The sequence below is a fragment of the Artibeus jamaicensis genome, unplaced genomic scaffold (assembly GCF_021234435.1).
Source record: "Artibeus jamaicensis isolate MK-2021 breed Jamaican fruit bat unplaced genomic scaffold, CSHL_Jam_final contig_415, whole genome shotgun sequence".
NCBI classification, from domain to species: Eukaryota; Metazoa; Chordata; class Mammalia; order Chiroptera; family Phyllostomidae; genus Artibeus; species Artibeus jamaicensis.
In genome coordinates this window covers 18,576,584-18,602,968 of record NW_026521823.1, presented here as the reverse complement: position 1 = coordinate 18,602,968, position 26,385 = coordinate 18,576,584, and the positions used below count along the sequence as shown (strand labels likewise).

The 26,385-nt window shown below is 38.8% G+C and overlaps 1 protein-coding gene and 1 pseudogene across 2 annotated transcripts in view; one reads left to right on the top strand and one right to left on the bottom strand.

Annotated features, from left to right (window-relative positions):
- The window catches only part of PIBF1 (progesterone immunomodulatory binding factor 1), a 178,698-nt gene that overhangs the window by 110,847 nt on the left and 41,466 nt on the right, over nucleotides 1-26,385 (bottom strand). For both annotated transcript variants that reach the window (XM_037153253.2, XM_053665641.1), the window contains 4 exons: nucleotides 23,051-23,159; nucleotides 22,639-22,820; nucleotides 21,260-21,385; nucleotides 7,054-7,152 (listed from right to left, as the gene is read on the bottom strand). In XM_037153253.2, coding sequence (XP_037009148.2) covers nucleotides 7,054-7,152; nucleotides 21,260-21,385; nucleotides 22,639-22,820; nucleotides 23,051-23,159 — 516 coding nt within the window. The remainder of the gene's footprint in view (nucleotides 1-7,053; nucleotides 7,153-21,259; nucleotides 21,386-22,638; nucleotides 22,821-23,050; nucleotides 23,160-26,385) is intronic.
- LOC119055095 (probable inactive 1-aminocyclopropane-1-carboxylate synthase-like protein 2) lies at nucleotides 1,283-3,311 on the top strand (annotated as a pseudogene).

Genomic DNA, 26,385 nt, shown 5'->3' with positions numbered 1-26,385 from the left:
ACACATATCTATCTGTTATATATCCCACTTGAAAAAATTTGTGCATATATATGATAATGCTGTTACGTATATATGGTTCTGCAACTTGCCTTTTTCACCCAACAACATTTCTTAAAGATTTTCCCTTGTCAGGATATAAAGCTACTTTATTCCTTTTGTACAGCGACATGTTTTATTCTATAGCTCTAACCAAGTGCTATAACTTACTTAGTTATTGCCTAAATGTCAATGAATGTTTGGGATAATTTCAATCTTTTGTAGTAGCTTCCTATGCTATAAAGAATACGACATTATACATGCCATTTAGTACCTCGGAAGAATGTCTGTTAGATAACATAGCAGAAATGACACTCCTGGGACAACAGCAATGTGCACTTGTTCTTTTGACTGGTTATTAAATTACTCTTCAAAGAGGTTGTACCAACTTAAAATCCACTAACAAGGCATGAGATTTCCTGTTTTTCCATACCCATGCGAACACTGAATACTACCAACCTTTCAGTTTTTGCTGGAGGAAAACGTTTTAATCTCAATCTAATTTTCGCCTGTGATCCACCTGTAGGAGGGTCTTCCCACGGGGAGGTTAATAACACGACTCTGACAGGAGTTGCAAGTGTTCTTTCCCAGACTGCATTTGTCTTTTGACCTTCTTTATGGTAGTAATTCCACACCAACATTTTTCATTTGCAAGTAGCTAAGCTTATTAATTCTTACTTTTACAAATGCTGAATTCCAAAAGCGTTGTACAACCCAGGGCTACGAAACCATCACCTTACGGTTTCTCTAGTACTTTAACGACTTGCATAAAAGCAGCTGATCTACTTGAGATGCGTCCCAGTGTCAACTGTGAGGTATGAATCCAACATCTCTTTTTCACCATGTTGGGTACCCCAGTGACCTGATGCAATTTGTGGTTCTTGTCCAGAAACTCACTTATTTAATTTTTCAATATGAATCATAGATTCAATATATGTGGCTAAAAAAACCTTTCTGTAACGTGAATAAAGTCTGAGGATCTAATGTATGACATGGTGACTGTAGCTGACAATGCTGTTTTATTTAACCAAAATTTTCTAAGAAAGTAAAACGTAACTGTTCTCACGCATAAGTACACATGTGAGGTGGTGGGTGTGTTAATGAACTTCAGGGGGAGGAATCCTTGCACAATGTATACACATATCCAATCTTCAGGTTGTCCACCTTCAACATCTCACAGTTTTGCTAATTATAAAGCTGTGGGGAAAGTCTAATTATAAAGCTGTGGGGAAAGTCCCCCAACCCTATGAAGATTCAGGAATCCACCAGATTAGTAAAAGATTTGAGTGTCCAGAGGTCTGAGGAACGCCAGGGGACCTCCTCCGAAATAAATGATACATTTATCCCCTCCATAAAGAAAGAAGGCCTAACCCAATGCAGACAGAAGCTGCAGGAGACACAGTGCGGCCTCACGGGGTCAGGTGGTCCCTGTGGCTGTGGCAGTGCTGGCCTTTTACCTCCAGGAAAAGAGCTGCAGGCACCCAAAGGAGCTTTAGACCCACCTGATGTGTCCTCTGTTTGGTCTATGAATTAGTATTAATGTAAAGAGGTCATTTTTCAGAACATTCTCACTTTATCTCCTGAAAGGTTCAGGCCAGCCCAGTGAGGCCAATATAAAGAAGACTACGAGTCACCAATCAGACGCCCTCCACAAGTCCTGTGGCCAGATGAGGGGCCAGGGCCTCAGAAACCAGAGCCCCACAGCCAGCTGACGGAGCCGATCCTGTGCTTGCAGCAGACGGTGGAGGACTACATCACACAGCTGGAGACCAGGCACCTGTAGCAGGAAGCCATTCTCGGCCACTTAATGTGCCAGGTGGTCAGCCTCTCAGTCTGGGGCCACAAGAAGCCTGGAGCTCCCGATGACCTGCTCTCCCCTGGACTCGACGGGTGATGCTGGAGGTGGGCAGCAGGCCCGATCGTCCAGGCAGCCTGACCAGCTAAGTCACCAGTTGCGTGATTTGGAAGCTGCATTTGTCAGTCATAATCTGTCCAACCATGAGGTTGACATCTCTGCTTTATTCCGCTCCAGCTTCCAGAACTACATGACCTACCAAGGAGACAAATACCACAAGGACAAGAACACCTCAGGCTTCATCAGCCTCGGCATCAAGAGAACAAGCTCTGCACTGATCAGAGGAGTGAAAGGTTGAGTTGGAGTGACGTGAACTACATTGTTAATGGCCTGTGATGTTTTCACTGGCGCAGACAAGCACTCCTGGGGGAGGAAGTGCAGTTTCTGACTGCAAGGACCCTGCCCGGCTTGATGCAGAAAATGTGGTTGTTCTAAGTGGCTACTGCTCTGTCTCATATTCATTGACTATGGTTCTGCGTAATGCAGGTGAGGCCTTTCTGACCTCCGCCCACTTCCTTGCTGGCTTCACCTATACTTCCCACCTGTATGGGAAAGTTGAGCTGATTCATTTCTACCTGGACAGTCGGATCACTGAGGTGAATACCCAACCGTTCCAGCTGACTGTGGACAAGCTGGAGAAAGCCCTGCTTGAGGCTAGTCTTAAGCAGAAAAAGGTCAAAGACCTTATGCTTACTAACTCCCACAATCCTCTGGGAAACATCTACTCCCAGGACTCACTGAAGGCATACCTGGAATTTTCCAACAGGTAGAACCTCCTTGTGATTACAGATTTGCATGCTGTCTGTGTCTGATGATTCTACCACATTCCACAGTGCTCTGGGCATGGAAGGTTTGCCTGGGTCCAACAAGACCCATTTGATCTGGGGCACCAGTTAAGGGTTTAGGAATCTCTGGTTTGCGTTTTGGCTCTCTGCACACTCACAAGGAGGTAGCCTTTGCCGTGAATGCCTTTGGCTTCCTCTACAGCATCTCTGGCATCATCAGCACACGCTGTGTCAGCTGCTCCAGGACAGAGAATGAACTGACAATGTGCACTTGCCCACTAATCGCCTTGGCTTCAGGAAGCTCGCAGGTACATCACTAACAAGTAGAAGGCACTGAAGATCCCTTTTCTCAGTTGTGGCTCTGGCCTCCATGTCTGGATCAGCCTGAAAGAGTATCTGAGCCCATGCACATTTGAGGAAGAGCTGCTCCTTTATCGCCTCTTCCTGGACAGTGAGCTAACATTGTCCCCTGGCATTACGCATGTCCTACATGTGTTAGGATCCTGGCTGGTTCTGTGTCATCTTTTCAGATAAGCCTCTTCACGTAAGAGTCACCATACATTGGTTCTCTCAGGCACTAGCAGAGCAGAAGCAGTATTTCAGTGAAGCAACTGAAGAATGCATAGAGGGAATAAGTGATCTGCTTCCCAACCAGCATCCCCAGCCAATCACATGCTCAGGGTGTCCCTGACATCAGCTTCTAGTCAAGAATGCTGTAGTATTGACCCGCTACTGTTACAAAGCAAACAGTGGGCTCCTCCAGAAACTGGCTCATCTGACCCAGTCAGCAGCCTCAAGCTGAGCATCTGTGACTTTTGGAAGGTTTATATCTTTTTATCCTTTGCTATCCATTTTGTGGTATGAAATGATTTTAGAAGGTTTTGGGTGGGGAAGCTTGTAGGAATAATGGGAGTTCTGGATGGGTTTAATTTTGTATGAAGGAAGGAAGGAAGGAAAGAAAAGAAAGAAGGAAAGAAGAAAGGAAGGGAGGAAGGAAAGGAGGAAGGAAAAAAGGGAAGGAAGAAATAAAAAACAATAAAACAAAACAAAACAAAAAGAAATACAATGAAATGAAATGTCTGGCTCCAGTAATGCCTGGTTCCCGTAAAGCGCACCTGAAACACATTCTTATCTCTCACCACATGTGGGGGTCGGGCACAGTAGATAATAAGAGTATTCCTGGAAGCCACTGCTACTCAGAAATGGCTCGCAATAATTTAACTATAAAACAGAAGTGACTGTGAACCACTTAATCCAAATGCATCCCTAACTCCATCGCCTTTACCGGGATCCCAGAAGGCCTGTGCTACTCCAACACCACCCAACACAAGAGGAAGTTAGTGTGTAGACTTAAAAATAAATCTTGCTGGTATTTTCACATGGATCCCATTAAATGTATAGTTTAACTTAAAAAATACTGACATTTTCATAGAAAATAGTTCTCTATGTACACCATTCTGTAAAATGAACTTTGGGTGGATGATAGATATAATGTGAAAAATATAACTATAAAAACTTATATGGATGAGTGAAGGTACAGTAAGTACAAGAATAGCCATGCTAATTCTGAAAAAGACTTTTAGAGTCAGTTTTCATGTTTCTGTAAAAACTCTTGAAGTTTTTAACATGAATGGTATTGAATTTACTGTATTTTTCAGACCATAAGATGCATCTGGGTTTTAGAAGAAAATAGGGGGAAAAATTTGAAGCAACAAATGTGGTAAAATATTTAATAACATAAATAACATAATATTTCACCAGTGTAAATGTAAACAGAACTCAACAGCAGCATTAACAACCATTATTCCTCCCAAATTTGGGTAGGGGGGAAACAGTGAGTCTTATAGTCTGAAAAATATGGTATAAATTAAGAAAGGATGAAACTATAGAGACATCTAGAATCCTTCTTTTTTAAAGTCATCTAGCAATATTATAGCCTTAAAGTGGAGGGATTTTCCCTTTTTTTGTTGAAATTATATAAAAAAGGAAGTACCTTTAGCTGTTCTAAGCATATTGTTAAAGCCCACACTTATTTTGAGCTTTAGATTCCCAGATATTACCCTCATTTATTCAGTCAATAAATGCCTGGTCCCCTAACGTCCTTTGAAGGTGTGAGCATCAGCGCTACTTGCTGCTCATAGGTATTCCTAGTGTGTCTAGAAACATGTTCTTTTTCTCCTTGTTTGCTTTGATCTAGAACTATTATAAGTATTGATGGTTGGTTGACAACCAGGCTGTGGATAAGCAAGGTTTTTACTAACACTTCAAGGAATTAAGGTTCCTCTCTTCTGGAAGTTTAAAAATGAGCTGTACCAGTTTATTCAATATTCTAGTGGAAAATGATTTGAAAAGATACCCACTTTTGAATAACAAAAATTTAGTTAGTAAAGGTTAATAACGAACAGTTGAACAAATTAGTTTATAATAATAACAAAAGCAAACATTTCTCTAGTACTACTTATGTGCAAGACACTGTTCTATGTACTTAATAAGCATCAAATTATTGAATTCTCAGTAATTCAGAAATACTTTTAGCTACTAAAGTATCCCAGGGCCTTTAGGATAAATACCAGTCTCTGGACAAGCAGGGAAAGAAGAATTTTAGGCATTAAGAAGATTATAGAGTTTAGCGTAAGTATAAAGTAGCCCATTTTAAGGTCCAATTTACTATTCTCCTCATTCCAAATCCACAAAAACATCCCAAGGCTAGCAAGTTAGGAAATTCTGCTTGGTTTACTAGCTAGACTCTTATGCTTTCTTTCGAAGCTTGTTAGTTTGTTCATAAATATTATTCTAGAACCACTACTAAATTTATCGTGCTCAAAAACATCAACAAAAAAGCCAAATAAATCTTTAGTGGAAATCATATAGATATATAAATAGAAGGGTTATACATAATAATAGATAACTTTAAATATAGCTTGTATTAGCACTTCAACAAAAACAGCTGATTTATAAATTTATTTTACATGAAGATCTTTGGAATTAGACATACTTTCACATTATAGAAAAGATTTCTTCAATATTACATTTATTAAAGTTCTTCCACGGGTCAATCAAGTTTATAAAGTTGAAGTGTATTCAGAAGTATAACTCTGAGCCATTCTAAAAGATTTTGACAATGTAAAAAATTAAAGATAGCTCTGGCTGGTGTAGCTCAGTGGATTGAGCGTGGGCCTGCAAACCAGACAATCGCGGTTCGATTCCCAGTCAGGGCACATGCCTGGGTTGCAGACCTGTTCCCTGCAGGCCAGTTCCCAGCAGGAGATGCACAAAAGGCAATGAAGATAAATAAATAAAATCTTTAAAAAAAAATTAAAGATAGGTTAATTATGTGAAGACTTGCCTCAATTTTAATCTGATGTATTGCATAAATCACAAACAAATCTGCAGGTGTACACTTAATAATTAAAAGATCCATTCAGCTGATTTTCAAAGTTTATCAAAGTGTCAAAGGTACATGAAAACTTTTTGTATTATCTTAGCAATTTTCTGTCTGAAGTTATTTCAAAATAAAAAGTTTTTAAAAAAGTTAAGCACTGTTTACTCTCCATATAGTCAAACCACTGAAAATTCAGTCTTCAATGAAGTAACAATATCTACCTTGATATTCATTAGTGATTTTCCTTTTAACTAGGCTATTAAATATCCTTTGTTACTGATAAATGAAAGATAAATCATTTTCTCTTCCTCTGCCTTCTACACATGAACCAGAACATAAAAGATTTTTAAAAAATGAACTGGGGAGTGTACAATGAATGGTACAATTACTTTGAAGTTAAGTTTGGCATGTTTTCTTTAAGTAAAACATTCATTTATTCTATGGTTAACAATCTACTCCTAGGTATTTACCCAAGAGAAATAAATGAAAACATACGCCTATAAAAACACATGTATAACAAATGTTCACAGCAGCTTGAAAATGCCCATCAACAGGTGAATGCATGCTCAGACCGTGGGTGTGTGCTCGTGCTCAGCAACAGTAAGGGATGAACTACTGATACGGAAACAAACGGATGACATGTAGAAGAAGGCTGAGTGAAAGAAGCGAGACACCAAGGAGAACATACTGCATGATTCCATTTAGTTTAGTCCAGAAAGAGCAAAACTAAACTACCGTGACAGAAATCAGTGTTTGCCTCTTAAAGAGTAGGGACTGAGATTGGCGAAAACAGTATTACGAAGCTCTCTTGTGTGACAGAATTGCTCTTTATCTTGTTTCAATGTATGAAAAAATGACACATTATAAAAATAACACATGGATATTATATTTCAATGGAAATAAAGATTATGCTTTATTAAAATATAATTTTAAAGATCAAAGTAAGAAGAACAAAAATTGCATAGTTTTAACATTTTTGCTCTCAGGGTGCTTACCTGTCTAAGAGCTCATTATGTTTCTCTAAAGCATCCTTTTCAGCCAGCACTGCTCGGTCCTTTTCAGCCACAGCATTATCCCTTGCTTCTCGGAGATTTCTAAAATGTAAACATACATTCAGTTATTCTAAATACATAAGCATCCATCTTCTAAAGATTAGTAAGTGAGTTTTTGTGGGGTGGGGCCCTCTGACAATCCTAAGGAGCTGACAGAGGATGGCAAACAGAACGGTGTATCATGTTTGCCCGGTGTGGTTAGTTTTCATAGCAGCACGGGGCAGTGCAGGTGCAACATGGGCTATGTCTAAGTGTCACGCTGCCTTTCTTCGCAACTTTTCTCCATGTGGGCTGAAGGTGGACCAAACCGTAACTTATTTAATATCATAATACCATATTATATGTTATTATTAATACCATATTATCCATGAGACAATTGGGGTTTTGAGATGTTAATAATACTTATAAAGTACTTTAAGTAAAAGATATAAGAGAGAGATCGCAAGTATACGAATGGAAATAAAGCTTGGAATACGAGCAAGAGAACAACTGATGTGATACTACTTTCTGGACCTGACTTGAAGAGAAGGGGAAGAGAAGGGCACCCAGGAGGGAAGGTAGAATAGGAGTCAGCAGAAGGGACAAAGGACATGAAATCCTGATGAGGTGACAAGCGTTAATGTGCAAGTAGCTGTACGAGTAAGGAGGAAGACTAGAGATCGCTGTTGGGGAATGGATTTGGAGGCAGACAGTACTGTACTTCCGGCGATAATGGTAGCTGGGGCCATTGGAGCAGCTGAGTGCAGTAAAGCTGTGATGAAGGTCAGTGTTCAGGTAGGACAAAAGGAAGTATGAGGCCGGAGTGCTAGATAAATCATCTACTTCCAGTGCTGATGAAAGCACCAGAAGTAACTGAAACTAAATTGATATAAAGACATATTTAGTGACAGTTAAGAAAATGTCCAAAAAGTAAAAGGTTACAATGGTAATTAGATGATACAGCCAGACATGAGCCTTTAAAGATCAAATCTTGTTTTATTTTTTTATTAAAGTGAAAGTTTGAATTTAAAAAATATCAACAGTCAGCTTCTTTAGCAGAGGCAATTTAAAAAAATCCTCTTCTTAACAGAGTTAGAAAGATAGAGTGTAGCATAAACGATTTTGCTCACTTAATCCTTACAAATCCTTTATGTTGTTTTTTTTCAACCTATTTCATAGTTGAGTAAACTGAAATTCAGAGAACTTAAGTACCCAGCTCCAAGTCACACAGTTAAGTGTTAAAAGCCATAATTGGAGCCCATTTATGTTTTATTCTAAAGCGTGGGTTTTTTAAATACATCACATTACTCTATCTCCCATAAAGAAGTAAACTGGGCATTAGAATTTGGTCTTTATTTTTCATGGAGGATGTCAGTAGACAGTCTTGAAAACCCACATGGTTTGAATAAATACACTTAGTTAACTATTGGGTAGAAACCCTTCTACGTGCTGTGCCAGTACTCAGTGTCACCTTTTGCAGAGTGCAAAACATGAAACAAATTTAAAATTTAAAACATGCCAACCAACAGAGATTCATAAGTGAAATAGATTTGAGTCAGATGTAAAATTATTTAAAAGAAATAAGATAACTCTTATTTAAAAGAAAATAAGAGAATTTAAAGTGGATACCATAAAATGGCATGTCATTTGCTGATATCGTCCTGACTGCAGTGACCTTCAAAAAATCCTATTATTGAACTGAAACGTGAAAATTTACTTTTATAGGTAGAATAAAATTCTTAAAGTATATTAGAGTTGATTTTTTCATTCCTAGATGAGCTATATATTTTAGTCAGTAAATCATCACAAGGTGATTGCAATTTTCATATCTCCAATGTAGTCTCATTATTGTATATGTTATTTCAGTAACAAAATTCCAAGTAGATAATTTTTACAGTACTGATGAATTATGAATGCTTAGTTGGTAGGTGGAGGAGCTTCGGTCCCTAGCTATATTGCCTTTCCTGTAATAATGGGCATTAGAAATAAAAGCAAGACCCAGGGAATGAAATAAAACCCAGACTAAACTAACAGTAGGGCTTACAAAAGGAGGTATAATTAGAGGGTCACTAGGCATTCACTATGCCACAATCTATATCATCCAGCCAACTGTAATTAGTGCCATATCAAGGCATAAACAAATTTTATGGCCAAAAAGAGGAGGAGCTGATTATTCATCGGAGGAAGAGAGGTGAGTGATTTATGGGAAGACATGTCAGTTGGACCTAGAAAAACAAGTAAAGGCAATTCAAAAAGAGAAAACTGAAATGAATGAAAGTGCTAACCGCTGAGGCTTCTACTAGTAAGTCCTCTTGTAAGTGTTTGCTGATAAGATTTTTGTGTAACCCCTTTCTCCTAATCAGGTACTGCACCTTCCATACCCCTGCCCACAGCCTGCAAACAACAATAAGGAGCAGCGTAATTCCTTTTAACATAGAGAAATACTTCCTTTAATATTATCTATTGACACTTAATATTTCAAATTAAGTCTTGAGAGATAAACTGCAGTATTCTTCCACTGACAATAATCATAATAGCAAACACGGAATGCTTACCATGTGCTAGGAACTGTTCTAGGCACTTTACATCTAATCCTTTTATTATTTATAACATATTATATTTATGATAACATGCTATAATTTAACCTCCACAGTAATCCCACAAAGTGTAGGTTGTATCATGGCCTTCATTTTATAAAGGACAGGACTGGAACGGAGAAGTTAAGCATTAGCTCACGGTCACGTGCAAGTAAGCTATGCAGCCCAAATGTGAACCCAGCGTGTCTCGTTCTGGAGTCATGGTCTCCAGCACACTAAGATTTCCTTTGTTTCACAGAAGTTTTCTCCTTAGGACATTCTGTCATTGTAAGATTTCTATTACATGATTATCTCATAGCACAAATAGATATTAAAAATCAGCCTTGAGGCCCTGGCTAGGGCCCCAGCCTTGAGGCCCTTCAGTTGGTTAGAACATTGTCCTTATAGGCCAAGGTTGTGGGTTTGATCCTAGTCAGGGCACATGTAAGAGTAAACCAATGAATGCACAAATAAGTGGAACAACAAAAATTGATGTCTCTCACTCTCTTTCTAAAATCAATTTAATAAAATTAAAAAAATAAGCCTCGAAAAAATTGTGAACATATTATACACTTGTTTTTATGGCCCTTGTTTTTTCAAATTTAGACTGATTTGAAAAGCACCCGATGGATTGTATTCCAGCCATAGATAAAAGTGTAAATGCCATATAACTAATAAATTATCCATTTTAAAATGTTAAATGCATTAGAAAATGTAACAAAATACAATTAAAGAACAGCAGGAATTCAAATGTTCTTCAAAAAACACAGCTGAAAAATTGATAGAAACTATCATAACATGTCCAAGCTACCAAAGCTTGGATGTGCAATTTGAAAAGTCCAAACTGAATATATGTTATATATAATCAAATGTAACCATAATGTATATATCAATACATAATCTATGTATGTAATCAAATATATATGTATATATAATCACATGTAATTATAACAATGGAGAAAGATGTTGGGAGTTGTACAGTTGACCAGCATTACATAAATTGTTTTAAAATACAAACAGAAGGGAAGGGAGGGACAAAAAGAGGGAGAGAAACATCAATGTATGGTTGCCTCTCACACACCCCCAGCCGGGGAACCTGGGCTGCAACTCAGGCATGTGCCCTGACTGGGAATTGAACCAGTAACCCTTTGGTTCGCAGGCTGGTGCTCAATCCATTGAGCTACCCCAGCCAGGGCAACTTGAGGTATTTTTTAGAGTGAAAGATGATCCTCTTAATAATCATGCTAGAGAAAGTGGCATAACCCAGAACTTTCACAGACAAACAGGTATGTGATATCGTCACTTAAATTATAACATGCAGACAAGAAAGTTAAAGAGTTATTAGTTATTCCTCTAAGAATGGTTTTAATACTGCAATAAAATCTATGTATTTCATATGTAATCTAGGATAGTTACACAGAGATAACTTTATACATCTAAGTTTATCCGGAAGTATCTCACACCCAAACCCTGAAAACCTCAGTACAACGCATACAACAGACGTCTGTACAGGGTGGAATGTGTTGTCTTACTTCTAGAGATACATTTTACAGTACCAATATGTCAAATCTAAATTTACACTTGAAAAATGTTAAGAAAAAGTCTTAGAAGAATGAGAAAAACTTTAGGAACCACTGAAATTCTAACAGGAACAAATCAGAGTCTGGCAGTGCTAAGAGCATGTCTTAGCTTCACTAAATATCACTAATGCCTCAGAATTTGAAATTCACCAAGAACAAATAGTGAAAAACCACGGCCGTCAGAAGAGCTCAGCAGGCACAACCAAGCAACCCATTCTTCTCCTTCTGTCTCCATGTAAAATATTTTCGGTTTTAATAAGAGTGGACATTTTTTTTTACAGTTGGAACAAGAAGGAATTGGAACAGGCTGTTTATATGAAAAGCTTATTTATAGGGAATACATTTGAATTAATCACTTCTACCTTCAGATTTTTCTTCCTAGACAAAATATGAAACAGCTCATTGTTATATCCAATGCTTTTGTTTTAAATATGGCATAAAATAGAAGGATTACAAGTGGATTGATTATCTGCTGTTATATAATAACTGGTAATTTTTTCTTAAAGTAACAGCTGAAAAGTGAATGGGACATAAAAAAAGCAAAGTAAAAATTTTATTTAACACAATTTATAAGGAATGTTATGCATTTTAAGAGTAGAAACTCTCTGAGGTTACTTTTCCCTGAATGTGCTATACTTTCCTATCATCTTACTAATAATCTGGTGCCCAAACAGATTGTCTTTTTCATTTTATAGATGTGGAAACTTGGGCCAAAAGTAGATAAGTATCCAACCCAAACGTGGTTTTAAAAAATTATAAAAAATTGAAGCACCAAAATGCAAAACACTTATTTAAAATCCCTGATCTCTTTGAAGCAGGGCCAATTTATTCTTTCATTCGACCCATATTTATTGAGCACTTACTAGGTACCAGACATTGGTACATGGAATCCAGCACTAAACAGATGAAAATCCCTACTCACATAACTACATTCTAGTGGAAAAGAAGCCAAAAGTATGTTAGTAGGTCCGAAGTGCTAAGGATAAAAACTAGGCAGAGGAGGGGCTGGCGGGCAGTAAGCGTGAAGGGGCTGTGGCAGATTTCAGAAAAGGCATCAGAGAACAGGTGACGCAGGAAGACTTGGAGAAAGTGAGGACACAGGGCTCTGGGTAACCAGGAGTGAAGTGTCAAGCAGTGTGAACCATAGATAGAGACCTGAGGTGAGAAATGTACCCAACAGTTAAAGCAAGTGATGATGAAGGAGTAGTAAAGCAGGGAAACTGGGAGCAGGTTGTGTAGTATCACTGTCCATAACGATCATTTGCATTTTTACTGAGTGAGACAGGGACACTTTATATTGGAGCAGAGAAGCGATTCAATCCGAACTACTGTTTAACAGGGGCTGGGCTGAGAACGGACTGGTGACAGCACAGAGAAGCCAGGGGACCTCATAAGAGGCTCTGGCAACGATCAAGGTAAGACGTAAGGGTGGCTGGGACCAAGGGCGAGTCTGAGACAGGAAGGGATCATAAATTTTGAAGACACCACCAAAAGGATCACTGATATAAACAGAACACAGAGTGAAAAAGGTAGAAGAGGTTCAAGGTGATGTGAAGGTTTTTGGTCTAGGCAGGTAGAACAGGGTTGTCTTTAATTGGGCTGGCTCAGACTAAAGGCAGAGCAGGTTGGATGGACAAAAGTTTGCTTCTGGGAATAATAAATTTAAGATGCTTATTAGATAACCAAGTGGAAATAAGATAGAGAAGGCTGCGAAAGGTCCCAAGGAGAAAGCAGAAGGAGTGAGTAGTGCCCAGACTCTGCAGAGTCAGTAGAAAGGGGGGAAAAGTAAAAGTACCCTGGAAACCAGTTCAAGAACGTGTTTGCAAGAGTAGGGAGTGACCAACTGTATCAAATATTGCCAATAGGTCAAGTAAGACGAGAACTGAGAATCTGACCATCAGATATTTGGCAACATGAAGGTCTCTGGGAGCTTATAAAAACAGCTTTGTTGGAGTAGTACAGGGGTGGGGAGTGGGGGCAAAAGCTTCTCAGCAAATTGTTAAAAATGGGGGCATAGTGGTAACAAATGAGATACCACTCATTTGGCCAAAGGGGTGCAAAGAAACTGGGTGGTGATGAGAGGCGAAAATGGAGATAAAAAGGCTTTTTAAAGATGAGAGAAGTGTTATTTTGCACATGGTTGAAATGACCTGGTAGGAAGGGGAAAACTTGGCCCACGTGGTAGACAAAGCGAGGACTGCTAGAGCTGTGTCCCTGAGCAGGAGAGAGGGGACCGGCTCTCATTACAAGGGGGCAGTCTGGGACTTAGAAGAACAGGGTCAGAGAGGTAGGTCCAGTCAAAAAATTAAACCATTTTATAGAAAAATAAAGGCCATTCTACAAATTTTCAAAATTACAAATACTTTTATGAAACCACAATGAGATACTACTTCACACTAGTCAGAATGGCCATCATAAATCAATAAGTAACAAGTGTTGGAGAGGATGTGGAGAAAAGGGAACCCTAGTGCACTGTTGGTGGGAATGCAGTCTGGTGGAGCCATTGTGGAAAACAGTAAGGAATTTCCTCAGAAAACTAAAAACAGAACTGCCTTTTGACCCAGCAATTCTATTGCTGGGACTATACCCTATGAATCCTGAAACATCAATTCAAAAGAACCTATGCACTCCAATGTTCATAACAACATTATTTACAATAGCCAAGTGCTGGAAACAGCCTAAGTGTCCATCAGTAGCTGAGTGGATAAGAAAACTGTGGTACATTTACACAATGGAATTCTATGCAGCAGAAAAAAGGAATTCCTAACCTTCATGACAGCATGGATGGAACTGGAGAGCATTATATTAAGTGAAATAAGCCAGGTGGTGAAAGACAAATACCATATGATCTCACCTATAAGTGGAACCTAATCAACAAAACAAACGAATGAACAAAATGTAACCAGAGACACTGACATAAAGAACAAATGGACAGTAACCAGAGGGAGGAGGAGGATAATTTGGAAAAGAAGGGAGAGGGTTATCAAAGAACATGTATGAAGGACCCATGGACAAAGCCAAAAGCGGGTAGGATTGAGTGTGGGAGGTGGGGGTGGGTGGGGTGGGGTGGGGGAGAGTAGGGGGGAATGGGGACAACTGTAGTTGGACAACAATACAAAAATATATTTTCCCATTAAAAAAACAAACCAAATGGTATTACAAAGTTCTGGTGATCCACACTATTCAGCCCTCAAGAGTGAAGTGGGGTTTGCAAACTCTTGAGATCTCAAGAATTCTAAATAAATGATCACCAAAATTACAATTTTCATAAAAAAATCTTTTGTCAGTTTTCACAGCCAACTAGTAAAGTGGGAGTCTGCACTGCACTACAGAGTCAGAGGTGTCTAGTTTAACCAGTGAGGAAGTCTGTACTCACGGGCAAGTCACACGCTTTCAGTTTCCTCACTTGTGAAATGGGGACACCAGTACCTACAACCACATAGAATGTCCCACTTAATTATCCCTACAATGTATGTTGAGTATAACAGTTGACACGTAACAGGTATTTATTGAAGAATAAATAGTAGTAATTGCTAGTATGCTATCTAAATATAAAAATCTAAATAAACAAAATAAAGGTATTCATTTAGAGAATGGTAACTAGGGCAGTGCTTCCCAAGATTTCTCATTTTATAGAAAGAAAATGATGTTTGTGAGAGTGCACTGGGGGGCACAGAGAAGACCGCTGGTCCTCCGAGGGCCGAGGGGAGTGATACCTGGGGCACCACAGAGAAACATTTCTAGTCATGAAGTACGTAATCTTAGACAAGTATTTTGAGCTTGGTCAGAACTGCCATGTCTGTGAAAGATCAGAAATTGTCGTCTTCCTTTCTAAATCCTGTCTGCGACCCGGAGGTGACGGCCACGTCTGAGTGTCGTGTCTGAGACGAGTGAAGCAGAGGAGCCGGGGCCACTCCGGACGCAGGTGCACTTCCTGTCAACCACCAGGTCTTCACAGTTCTGCCACCTGAACACACTTCATGTTCAGCTGTTTCCCTCTCCACTCCTCGTCTTCACTCCAACTAGCCAGTTGTCTTCTGGCCAATCTCCTTGCCTCCGTTCCCTTTCAACTATATCTAATCCACCTAGCACCGCAACCACAATTAAAAATATGTGCATATATAACATAATGTAGATTATATATAATACATATATATAATCTACATTATAATACAATGTGTGTATGTATGTGTGTGTGTATATATGTGTGTGTGTGTATATATATACATATATATATATACGTTATATAAATAATGTCACTCTCATACTACAAAAGCACCCCAAATTCTCCACTAACAAACGGCCTTTTAAAATGTGACGTTTTCCCATTTTACCAGCTCCCTGCCCCCATGACCTATATAATGCAGCTAAATCCAAGTTCTTACATACTTGAACGCACTTTGCTTCATATCTGAAACACCCTAGAATCCTTGAAATACTTAAAGATTCTTAATTAAGCAGTAAACACATGAGGTTATCACCTAGAGGCATGAAGAACATAATTAACAATAAAAGATAACAAAATTTCATTTACAATTATTTGAGAAGTTAAGATAAGGAAAGTTATACTTTCAGAATAATATAAGTAAAAAGACAAAGGAGAATATTCTTAAATTCTCCCATTCAAAAACTTTAAGAAGTACACAGGTATCTGGTAAGATATGAACAATAGAGGTTTGCCGAGGCACTAATGAGGGCGGACCCCATGTGGACTCTGTACACTGGAGTTCCAGTTCACCTACTGTGGTGCATTCCATGTCCCCAACTAACCTTCGCAAGTAAACTCAGATTTCTGATTCAAAGGTCTTTAATATCACTCCAAGATTCTACACAAATTTCAAGCTTATGTCTTAAAGTTTCTTCTTGAGTACTTTTGGAAGATGATAAATTGTGATCAAGATGGTTTTTACTGAAATGGTAGGAAAAGTCACTAAAGCAATACCAATCACACTTAAAAGCATATTTTCCATTTCCTTTTCCCTAAGGCCTCTCCCCCTTGCAAATAATTCTAAAGCGATTTGAAGTTCCATATTCTGTGCGCCATCAAGAGCATCATGAATACTTCTAACAGACCCATCCTTGCCTTTTTTACATCAACGCTATGAGAACAGTTCTTTCTGTTTACAGCAATGGGATTACCTTACGTAATGGTAGTTTTACTTCAGAAAAAACTTAATCAGCTGAATTGATCTCTCTTGACTTCATTAGCTCACAGTATTAATTAGGAGCAAATAGCTATTTTATGCAGAAATTTAGGGTATGCAGACCCTCTCTGTCTATACTGATATTAATTATAATGGAGACCAATACTTAAGAATAATTATATATTTTGTCCTGGCTGGCATAGCTCAGTGGATTGAGCGCGGGCCTGCGAACCAGAGTATTGAGGTTCGATTCCCAGTCAGGGCACATGTCTGGGTTGCAGGCCAGTTCCCAGCAGGGGATGCAGGAGAGGCAACCATACATTGATGTTTCTCTCCCACTCTTTCTCTTTCCCTTCCCTTCTCTCGAAAAATAAATAAATAAAATATTTAAAAAAAGAATAATTATATATTTTGTAATAGTGTCTTCTAATGATAATATACTGTTCCATAATGCTATGTTGACCTTAAATTGCATAAATAGATAACATTCATTTTATTTAAATTGTCAACACAATGGTAAAATAATTTTTAAGTATAGCATATAGGAAAAGGTATCAAAACATTTACCATTTATATATAGCTATAATTTAAAATGTACCTTTCACATATATTATCTCACTTAGACCTTGTAGGTCACCCTGTGAAATAGTATTATTAGCTCATTTTATGTAAGAGGAAGTAAAACTTCAGGGATATTAAATGATATATTCACTCAGCTAATAAGTGGTAAAGCCAGAATTTAAATTTGGTCTTTTATTCCAAATCTCTTTCATAACATACTTCCCATTCAAGGAATAATTCTTTTTCTCCAAATGTGTAAGAGCATCTGTACATTCTAGTTATATAATACCTACTAAGCAAAAGGTTATTTATATAATAAATTTCACTACCAGAGTTTGACTCACTGTTTCCCACAGCGCTGAACTGGTATTTTAAAGCAACCATAAAGTACAGAAAAAGACAAGAAATCCAATTAATGGATTGAGCCAAAGCACACATACATGCTACTATCTCAAGTACTGCAGCCCTTCCTCACCCACAGTTTCAGTTACCCACAGTCAACTGTGGTCTGAAAATGCTAAATGAAAAATTCCAGAAATAAACAGTTCTGAAGTTTTAAAGTGGGTGCCATTCCAATCAGCAGCATGATGAAACCTCATGCTGTCCTGCTCCATCTGGCCAGGGACATAAGTCATCCTTTGTCCTGTGTGTCCACGTTGTATATGCTCTCTGCCCATTAGTCACTTAGTGGCCAGATCCACTAAGATCTCGGTTATCAGATCCATTGTTACAGTATAACAGCGTTTGTGCTAAAGTAACCCTTATTTTACTTAATAATGACTCCAAAGCACAAGAGTAGCGATGCTGGTAATTCGAATATGCCAAAGAAAAGCTGTAAAGAGCTGGAAATAAAAAGAGTAGTTATGTATAGGAAAAACACACATATGGTATATATCAGGTGTGGTACTAGTGTGGTTTCAGACACTGGGGGGCATGGAAATTATTCCCTGTGGATAAGGGTGGGGGCAACTGTATAGTACGTCTGACATATCCAAATATCTAAGTTCTTTCTTTGCTTATCTCTGCCTTTTCTCAAATCTTTATGTCTTCACTTTCTTCCTCTTCCCTCTCAACCCTTAACTTCACAAGTATGACTGCAGAAGTAGATACCAAGACTGGATGGCATGAGTTTCATCTTCCTTTTCCACATGGAAGAGAAAATAAAAGGCTCTCTTTTAAAATGCCCCACGTAGAAAGCAAAACCAAAGGCAAAACATATTTCTCTAATCTTATCATTTGAGTTTCTTATAAAAATGTTTATTGGGAGACAGGTAAGATTAAGTACAAATATACAAGTGTAAGTATTTCATGCATTTAATTCATATTGTAATAGCACACTTTGATAAAACACAATTGACACAATTAAACACCCAAGTCCAAAGCAAGTAATTAATTTGTCCATACATAAAAATATCTAAATGCATAAACTTATGTTTTCTCAGAATTCTGTTTTATAAACAAGGAATATTAAGATCCTTTCCTTAGTTATTATTTTTAAGTTGGAGAATTTCAAAAGAAATAATTTACAATTTAGTTTAACCTTGTAAACCAGTTGGAGACATAAACTGTAACTACGGTTCATCTTGTTAGAATGAGGAAACTGGTTCAAAAAGATTCAGCCACATAAAATACAGGGTTGGATTATTGTACATTAATAAAATGGTAACGGTGAGCTTACACAGCTAGCTGGCTAGAAATCCCGGCGCAATTCAAAGCCATTTGGCCCAGGCTGCAGTTCAGTACCACTGTGGCAACTGTCCCCTGCAGCTTCAAAACCCAGGGGGTGGCTCTGGGTCCTGCGGCTGACTGGGGTTTGCACATCAGCAGGCCGGTCCCAGGAATCTCCTCCCCAGGTGGTGTTCACCTGGAGGTAGACTTGGAGTGAGGACAGTGGGAAAAAGGAAACCTTTCCGCTTCTCAGGGTCCAGAAATGGTCTGTCAGCTGTTTCACAACTACATCTGCCAACTATCGGAGGAATAGGGGCTCGTTTATCTAAACTTACATTATCATGGATGCATTTTAAGGGATTTTTTAAAACAACATCAATAAATATTAAGCAATCAGGAATTCTCAAAATAATCACATAACAAAGTTTATGTGGCTATACTGATTCTTTGGAAATAATCATGCATATTATCACAAAAATAATTCCATAAATTTTTAAGTTATTAAGTCAGTCAATAAAAGCCTATAAGATCCATAATGGAATTGAGCCACAGGACTAAAAGAATGTATTTGTAACACAGAAACAGTATCACCTATGCCACATATCTATCTCATATGCAGATCTTTCTCCTGAGATTCAGAATCATATACAGGCGACTCTTCTATCTGCCTCTCTCAGACACTTCCAGTGAAACTAAACTAAATGTATCATGTTTACTGAATAAGACCTTGCCTTTTTCTAATGTTTTAATCATTGCATCACCATCCATGCAGTTACCCAATCAAGAAATCTGGTGATGATAAGTAATAGCTAGACTTTTGGGGGTGATAGCTTTGTAGTGTGTACAGATAATCAAATTACAATGCTGCACACCTGGAAACATATAAATATGGGAGGGGAAGGAAGGAAGGAAGGAAGGAAGGAAGGAAGGAAGGAGGGAGGGAGGGGGGGGGAGGGGGAGGGAAGGAAGGAAGGAAGGAAGGAAGGAAGGAAGGAAGGAAGGAAGGAAGGAAGGAAGGAAAAGGAAAGGAAAAGAGAGAAAGAAACCTGGTGACCTATTTAACTTATCACTCTCCAATCTAGTCCAGTCACTGAATCTCGTTGGTTCCACCTCCTGAACATCTTCCCAATCTGGCCCATTCCTCTCCCTCCCTACTGCTGGAAGTTCAGTTGTATTATTACTTCTCATCTTGAAAATAAAAACAACTGCTAAAAGTAGCCTCTCTGTCTACAGCCTTATATTCCCCCAATCTATTCTCCACATTGCAGAATGGTCTCTTTATGTAGAATCAGATCAGATCAGATCACACATATTCTTAAAATTTCTCAGTAGTTCCCCACTTTGGACCCATTTCCCTCTTCTGTTTCATCTCTTACAACTCTCTGCTCCTCATTCTGCACTGTAGACCTACTGAATGATATTGTTGCTCAAAAGATTTTATTTAAAAATATTTTTAAAAATTTTATGGCATGTTTTTTTCATTATCATTGATCCACCTTGTATCCTCACTGCCGCGATCACCACACTGTTGTCCGTGTCCATGATTCCTTATCTTCAGGTTTTTATACACATTACATATTCTTTCCTCCAATCCCTTCCTAGAGAGTCTTACTCTAGTCATCATGTAGGTATTAGCTTGGCCATTTCTCCCTCCACAGAGTATTCCCTGAGTCCTCCCAAGGCTGGGTTACCTACACTTTGGTGGATGTGGTCTCATCCTGCGTATCCTGCTGTTTTCTCCATTATCTTCATGCTTATTTTTTCTTTGTCTTTATCCTGTGTTAGGCTACCAGCTTTGTGAAGGCAAAATCCACCCCTGTATCTGGTATCTAGCATGTATCTGGCACACAGTGGGTCTCAATAAATATTTGCTAAATAAGTACATTTATTCTCATGAAAGCTCTAATGTAAACTTTTGTAACATTAACCTTAGTCTGATGTAAAGTTTTGTTGTTGGCAAAGATCAAAATATCATATACTCAGATCATGTTGATAAACTAGTATAACAGTTCAGTAAATTTCAAAACAATTTTTGCACTAAGATATAAATTTTCAAAAGCTATATGAAAAATAATGATTGTGTATAAAAACAAATGTCATTGAAATATGAAGCATTTATTTCCCTCTAATACTGCCTGTCACTAAGGAACCTACTATCTACTGATCTGAAAGCAACTGCATGAATAAAAATAATCCTCCTTCAAGATTATTTTATATGATGTCTTTCAGGACCAGCAGCTAAATAAGGCATATGCAATATTTCCTATTATTCTCGTTTTTAAAAATTTCGCAAAGATTTTAGGCATGGTTACTGGAAGAACTACTAGCATGCGTTAATACTCTCTAATTTCCTTCCATCTCTGTCTTCAGTCTGAACTGAGGTAAGGGTGAAAAAGACAAGTTACCAGGGTAGTAAAGGGATAATGAGAATACCAGAGTAAGGAGGCCTACGGCCCGACACACCATGCTCTAAGCTAGTTATCAAACATCTCAAAACTTCAATGTTCCATTATATTTAACAAGTTTTCTTCAATGTATTTAAAAAGACATGCCACAGAAATAAAGTTTAATTTCGATAAACCGATTAGCTTCAAATAAAGAGAAATAAAATATACAACAAATTTTATACTTTTTTTTTTACCTGTTTTCCCGTTCATACATTTCCCTAGAGGCACTTCTAAGTTGATCAATTTCTTGATTAGTTTTCAATTTGATTTGTTCCAGTTCATCACGTAGTTTATTTTCGTATTCTGTTTTATAATGATCTCTGCAAGGAATCCAAAGGAATATCCATGGACTTATTTTTGTCAAAGAAACAGATTTTGCCCTTCATATAAGATATTAACATGTCAAATATGGTCTAAATATAATGCTGCTTGAAAACACAGCCATTGCACGTACAGTTTTGTAATTCCTACCAATACCATTCCAACCAGTTCTAAGATTTTCTTTTAAACATTCTGTCCTTAAGACTTAACTACTACATGAAATGTTAGTTAATCCATTTAAAATAATTATTCATCTTCAAAAATATTGTACTAATAGTTTTTAATATATATGTCTGAAGACTGATGACTATGAAATGGCCTTCATTTAAGAATATAAACTGGTGTGCCACGGACTGACAGACAGACGACACAGTTTGAGGCAAAAGTAGGTTGAGGGATGTGAGTACGTGAAGCCCAGAATTCATTCTTGTATTATTATTTATTCATTATTGTATTATTTTCCATGTGAAGAACTGTAAACCTATTTTTGCCCCACACTGTATTAAAAAATATAAAAACAAAATGACTCTAACTAACTCTTTAGAAAACTTTTCCTTCAAAGCCCATCAACTAGAGCCACTGTGACCTCGGAGCAGTCACAACACATTACGCAGGGTATTCGCAGATGCAGGAACACACACAAAATAGCACAGGCTAGGGAAAAAGTTATGAGTGTGTGAGTTTTTAAAGGATAGAATTTGTCTTAGTTTTTGCTGTGCTGATGAAAGTAAGTAACTCGGACACTGTAAGGGCTGCTAGTAGTAACAGCCTGTCTGTCTCGGTGAGAGAGAAGCCAGCACTGAAGCCGAGGGGCCTGAGGCCAGAGCCTGATCTTTGCACAGGACGCAGCGCTGTCTCCTCATCCTTTCTGTTTTCCACAGGAAGAGCTCGGCTGAGTCAGGCTCTGCATGGTGGTATTTTCTTTGAAAAGACACCTCGATAGAGATACAGACTTTCCTTCGAAAACATTTACATAGATATGATCTTAGTCAGAAATAAAATAAATAAAAAGTTATGGTATATGTATATACCATACCTAAAAGAAACAAGCTTTTGATTGTTGGAAAAGCCAAAAAGTCTTTTTAAAAAAAATCAATTAAAGTGAGAACATCTTCTAAGGAACTATTTATTATCTTAACATCACTCTATAGACCTTAACAAAAATCACTATTCCTCCCCAAAGGCAAGAGTTCCCTCAAAGATGCTGGTGTTAATTTATAGCTCTTTCTATGGAAAAGAATGCACATCTTGCCTGGATGCCACATATTTTTCATACATCTCTTCTCTAGCCTTTTTGGTTTCTTCCAGTTGAGCTTGAAGTCTTTCAAGGCGGTCCTCTTCATGGGCGCAGCGAACACTAAGCTCCATGTTCTGGCGATTGAGATATTCTTTGTCCTTCTGCAGCAGAGTAACAGTCTGCTGCAAGGTTGCTACCTGTGCGTGCAGAGACAGCCTTCAGAGCAACGTCTTGTCTTTCATGCATGCTTTCGCTCACCGCATAAAAAGGGCTAATTCTTACCTTGCAACTTTTCCTCCAAACTCAGCTACAAAAAGGCCCCTTTTTTCTGGCAACTACATCAAAAAGGAAAAAATGTCCCACCCACGGTTCTGTCCTGTGTCCATAATCACTGTACAATAAAATACAAATGACTGGATAAGTTTACCTCTTTTGATAATTCACTTCTTTCTTTAGCTTGAATTGTGTGGGAGGCTTCGAGTATTTCATGTTTTCTCCTTAACTCAATTACTTCCTGTTCAAGAGCATCGCGTTCACTAGAAAATTGAAATACATTCATTTGCTTGTTTTTACTAAAATAAAACTGAAATACATATATAAATTTTACATCCCCTTTCACAACGAATATTTTTAAAGTGTTGACTATGTTCCAGGAAACTGAACAGAGACACTAGCATTGGGGCTTCAGTGTCATTCGATAAGCAATACGACACCTGCTGTTCAAATTTAGGACTCTATGTTCACAACCCTGTTCAGTTACATACATATGAATGTATTATCTTTTTTTAAAAGATTTTATTTATTTATTTTTAGAGAAAGGATGGGAGGGAGAAAGAGAGGGGGAGAAACATCAAAGTGCGGCTGCCTCTCATGCACTCCCTGCACTGGGGATTTGGCGTGCAACCCAGGCATGTGCCCTGGCTGGGAATCGAACTTTTGACTCTTTGGTGTGCAGATGTGCACTCAACCCACTGAGCCACACCAGCCAGGGCTAAATTAATTATCTTAAAAATAAGTATGTAGGATTCTGGTCAAGATGACAGCATAGGTAAACCTGGTTCGCTTCCACGCACAACCCCATCAAAATTACAACTAAAATGTAGAACAACCATCACTCAGAACCATCAGAAGTAGAGCTGCCTGGGAGACTGACAACTATGGAATTAAGGAAACCACATCCATCCAGATGGGTAGGAGGGGTGGAGATGTGGATCGGGCTGGTCCCATATCCACTTGTAGTGGATAAAAATTTGGGAGGGATATCTCAGAACTGAGGAGTCCCAGCCCCACCCAGGCCTCCCAGCGCAGGGTTTCAGTGCCAGGAAGATAAATCCCCATAAAAAGCCAGTAGGGATTGAGTCAGTGGAAGAAAATTCTGGAGTTCCAAGCAGTTGTCCTTAAAGGACCCACACACAGACTTACTCAGACTCACTCCCTCTGAGCTCCAGCACCAGGGTAGCAGCTTGAAAAGCACCAGTGACATACAGGAAGGAACTGAAGTGTCTCAAGGCTGGAGCTGGGGGACAGCTTTTTCTCAGACAGAAAGACAGGCAGAAGCCATTGTCTTTTTTCTGAATATCTGCCCATAGAGCCAAAGAGACAGCGAGTGCCATATCTGAGACTCTGCCAACCTGGCTAACACTGTTTGCCCCTCCCTGGAGATCCCTTGAGACTCATCTCATCCAACCTATGGGCCCACCCAAAATGTTAACCGTGACTTTTCCATATGAATGGCTGGTCTCCACTGGTTGCTTCACAGTTTCCTAATCCTATCACATAAAAAACAGCCAGCTTCCACCCCCAAAACTCTTGCTAAGTGGCTCCAGGCCTGGCACTAGCAGCAGCCAACCTAGATTCACAGCTGGGCTTCACGGGGGAATCTCCAAGCCCAGCACAAGTAGCAGTCATCTCAGATTGTTTTATAGCTTAGGCCGGGTGGCCCTGAGCAGAACACAGGTACGGACTGACCTTGGCCTGCACCATCCGGGGAACCCCAGAGCCTGTGCACCAAGTGGACGCAGCTACACACCACATCACACCACCACCTCCTCACCCCTGCCCAGCTGATCCTCCATGGAGGGTGGAAGTTGGCGGTCAATGGTCATCACAGCCAGTCCATGCAACTGACTGGCCTAGGCAACAGGCCAAATCCCTCCCAGTGACCTGCCAACAATTAAGGATCAACTACAACAGAAGGGTTTCTTCAGCCCACATGAAGGGCACACCTTGAGTACCCACCTTGGATGATGGGGGAGGCTGTGCCACTGGACCCTATGGGACACCTACTATATTAGATCAGGCTACCAAGACATAGCAGCTCTAACTGATACATAGAAATAAACACAGGGAGGCCAAAATGAAGAGACAAAGAAACATAACCTAAGTAAAGAGCAGATCAAAACTCCAGGAAAAGAACTAAATGAAATGGAGATAAGCAATCTATCAGATGCAGAGTTTAAGACATTGGTTATTAGTCCTCAAGGAACTTAGTGAGGACCTTAACAGCATAAAAAAAAGATCCAGTCAGAAATGAAAGATACACTACTTGAAATAAAGAAAGATTTATAGGGAAACAACAGTAGAGTGGATGAATCTGAGATTCAAATCAATGATTTGGAACACAAGGAAGCAAAACACAACCAGTGAGAACAACAAGAAGAAAAAAGAATCCAAAAAAATGAGGATAGTGTAAGCAGCCTCTGGGACCACATCAAGCATTCCAACATTTGCACCACAGGGGTGCCAGAAGGAGAAGAGAAACAGCAAGAAAGTGAAAATCTATTTCAAAAAAATAAAGCAAGAAAGCTTCCCTAATTTGTTGAAGGAAATAGACATGCAAGTCCAGGAAGTATAGAGAGTCCCAAACAAGATGGATGCAAAGAGGCCCACTCCAACACACATCATAAATAAAATGTCAAAGGTTAAAGATAAAAATTTTAAAGCCACAGAGAAAAGAAGTTAGTTACCTATAGGGGCGTTCCCATGACACTGTCTGCTGATATCTGAAAAGAAACTTTGTACACTGTAAGGAATTGGTAAAAAATATTCAGAGTCATGAAAAGCAGGCACCTATGGCTGAGATTGCTCTACTCAGCAAAGATATAATTTAGAGTTGAAGGGCAGATAAAGAGCTTCCTCGACAAGAAAAAAACTAAAGGAATTCATCATCTCCAAAACATTATTATATGAAATGTGAAAGGGACTCATTTAAGGAAAAAAAAGAACAAAAATATGCACAACAGAATGGCAAAAAAATGTAAATCTATCAACAATTAAATCTAAAAAACAAATTAAGGGAAAAAAAAACCAAAACCAAAAAGCCCTGGCTGGTGTGGCTCAGTGGACTGAGCGCCAGCCTGTGAAGTGGGGGGGTCGCTGGTTCGATTCCCAGTCAGGGCACATGCCTGGGTTGCAGGCCAGGTCTCCGGTGGGGGACACATGGGAGGCAACCACACATTGGTGTTTCTCTCCCTCTCTTTCTCTTTCCCTTCCCCTCTCTCTCAAAATAAATAAATAAAATATTAAAAAATAAAAAATAAAAAACAAATTAAGAAAACAAAGAGAAAAGAGACAGAATCATGGATATGGAGAGTGTTTTGATGGTTGCCAGATGGGAGTGGGGTGCAGAGGAATGGGTAGAGAAGTGAAAGGATTAAGAAGTACCAATGGGTAGTTACAGAATTGCCATCAGGACATAAAGTACAGTGTAGGAAATGGAGTAGCTGAAGAACTTACACTCATGACCCCTGGACATGAACAATG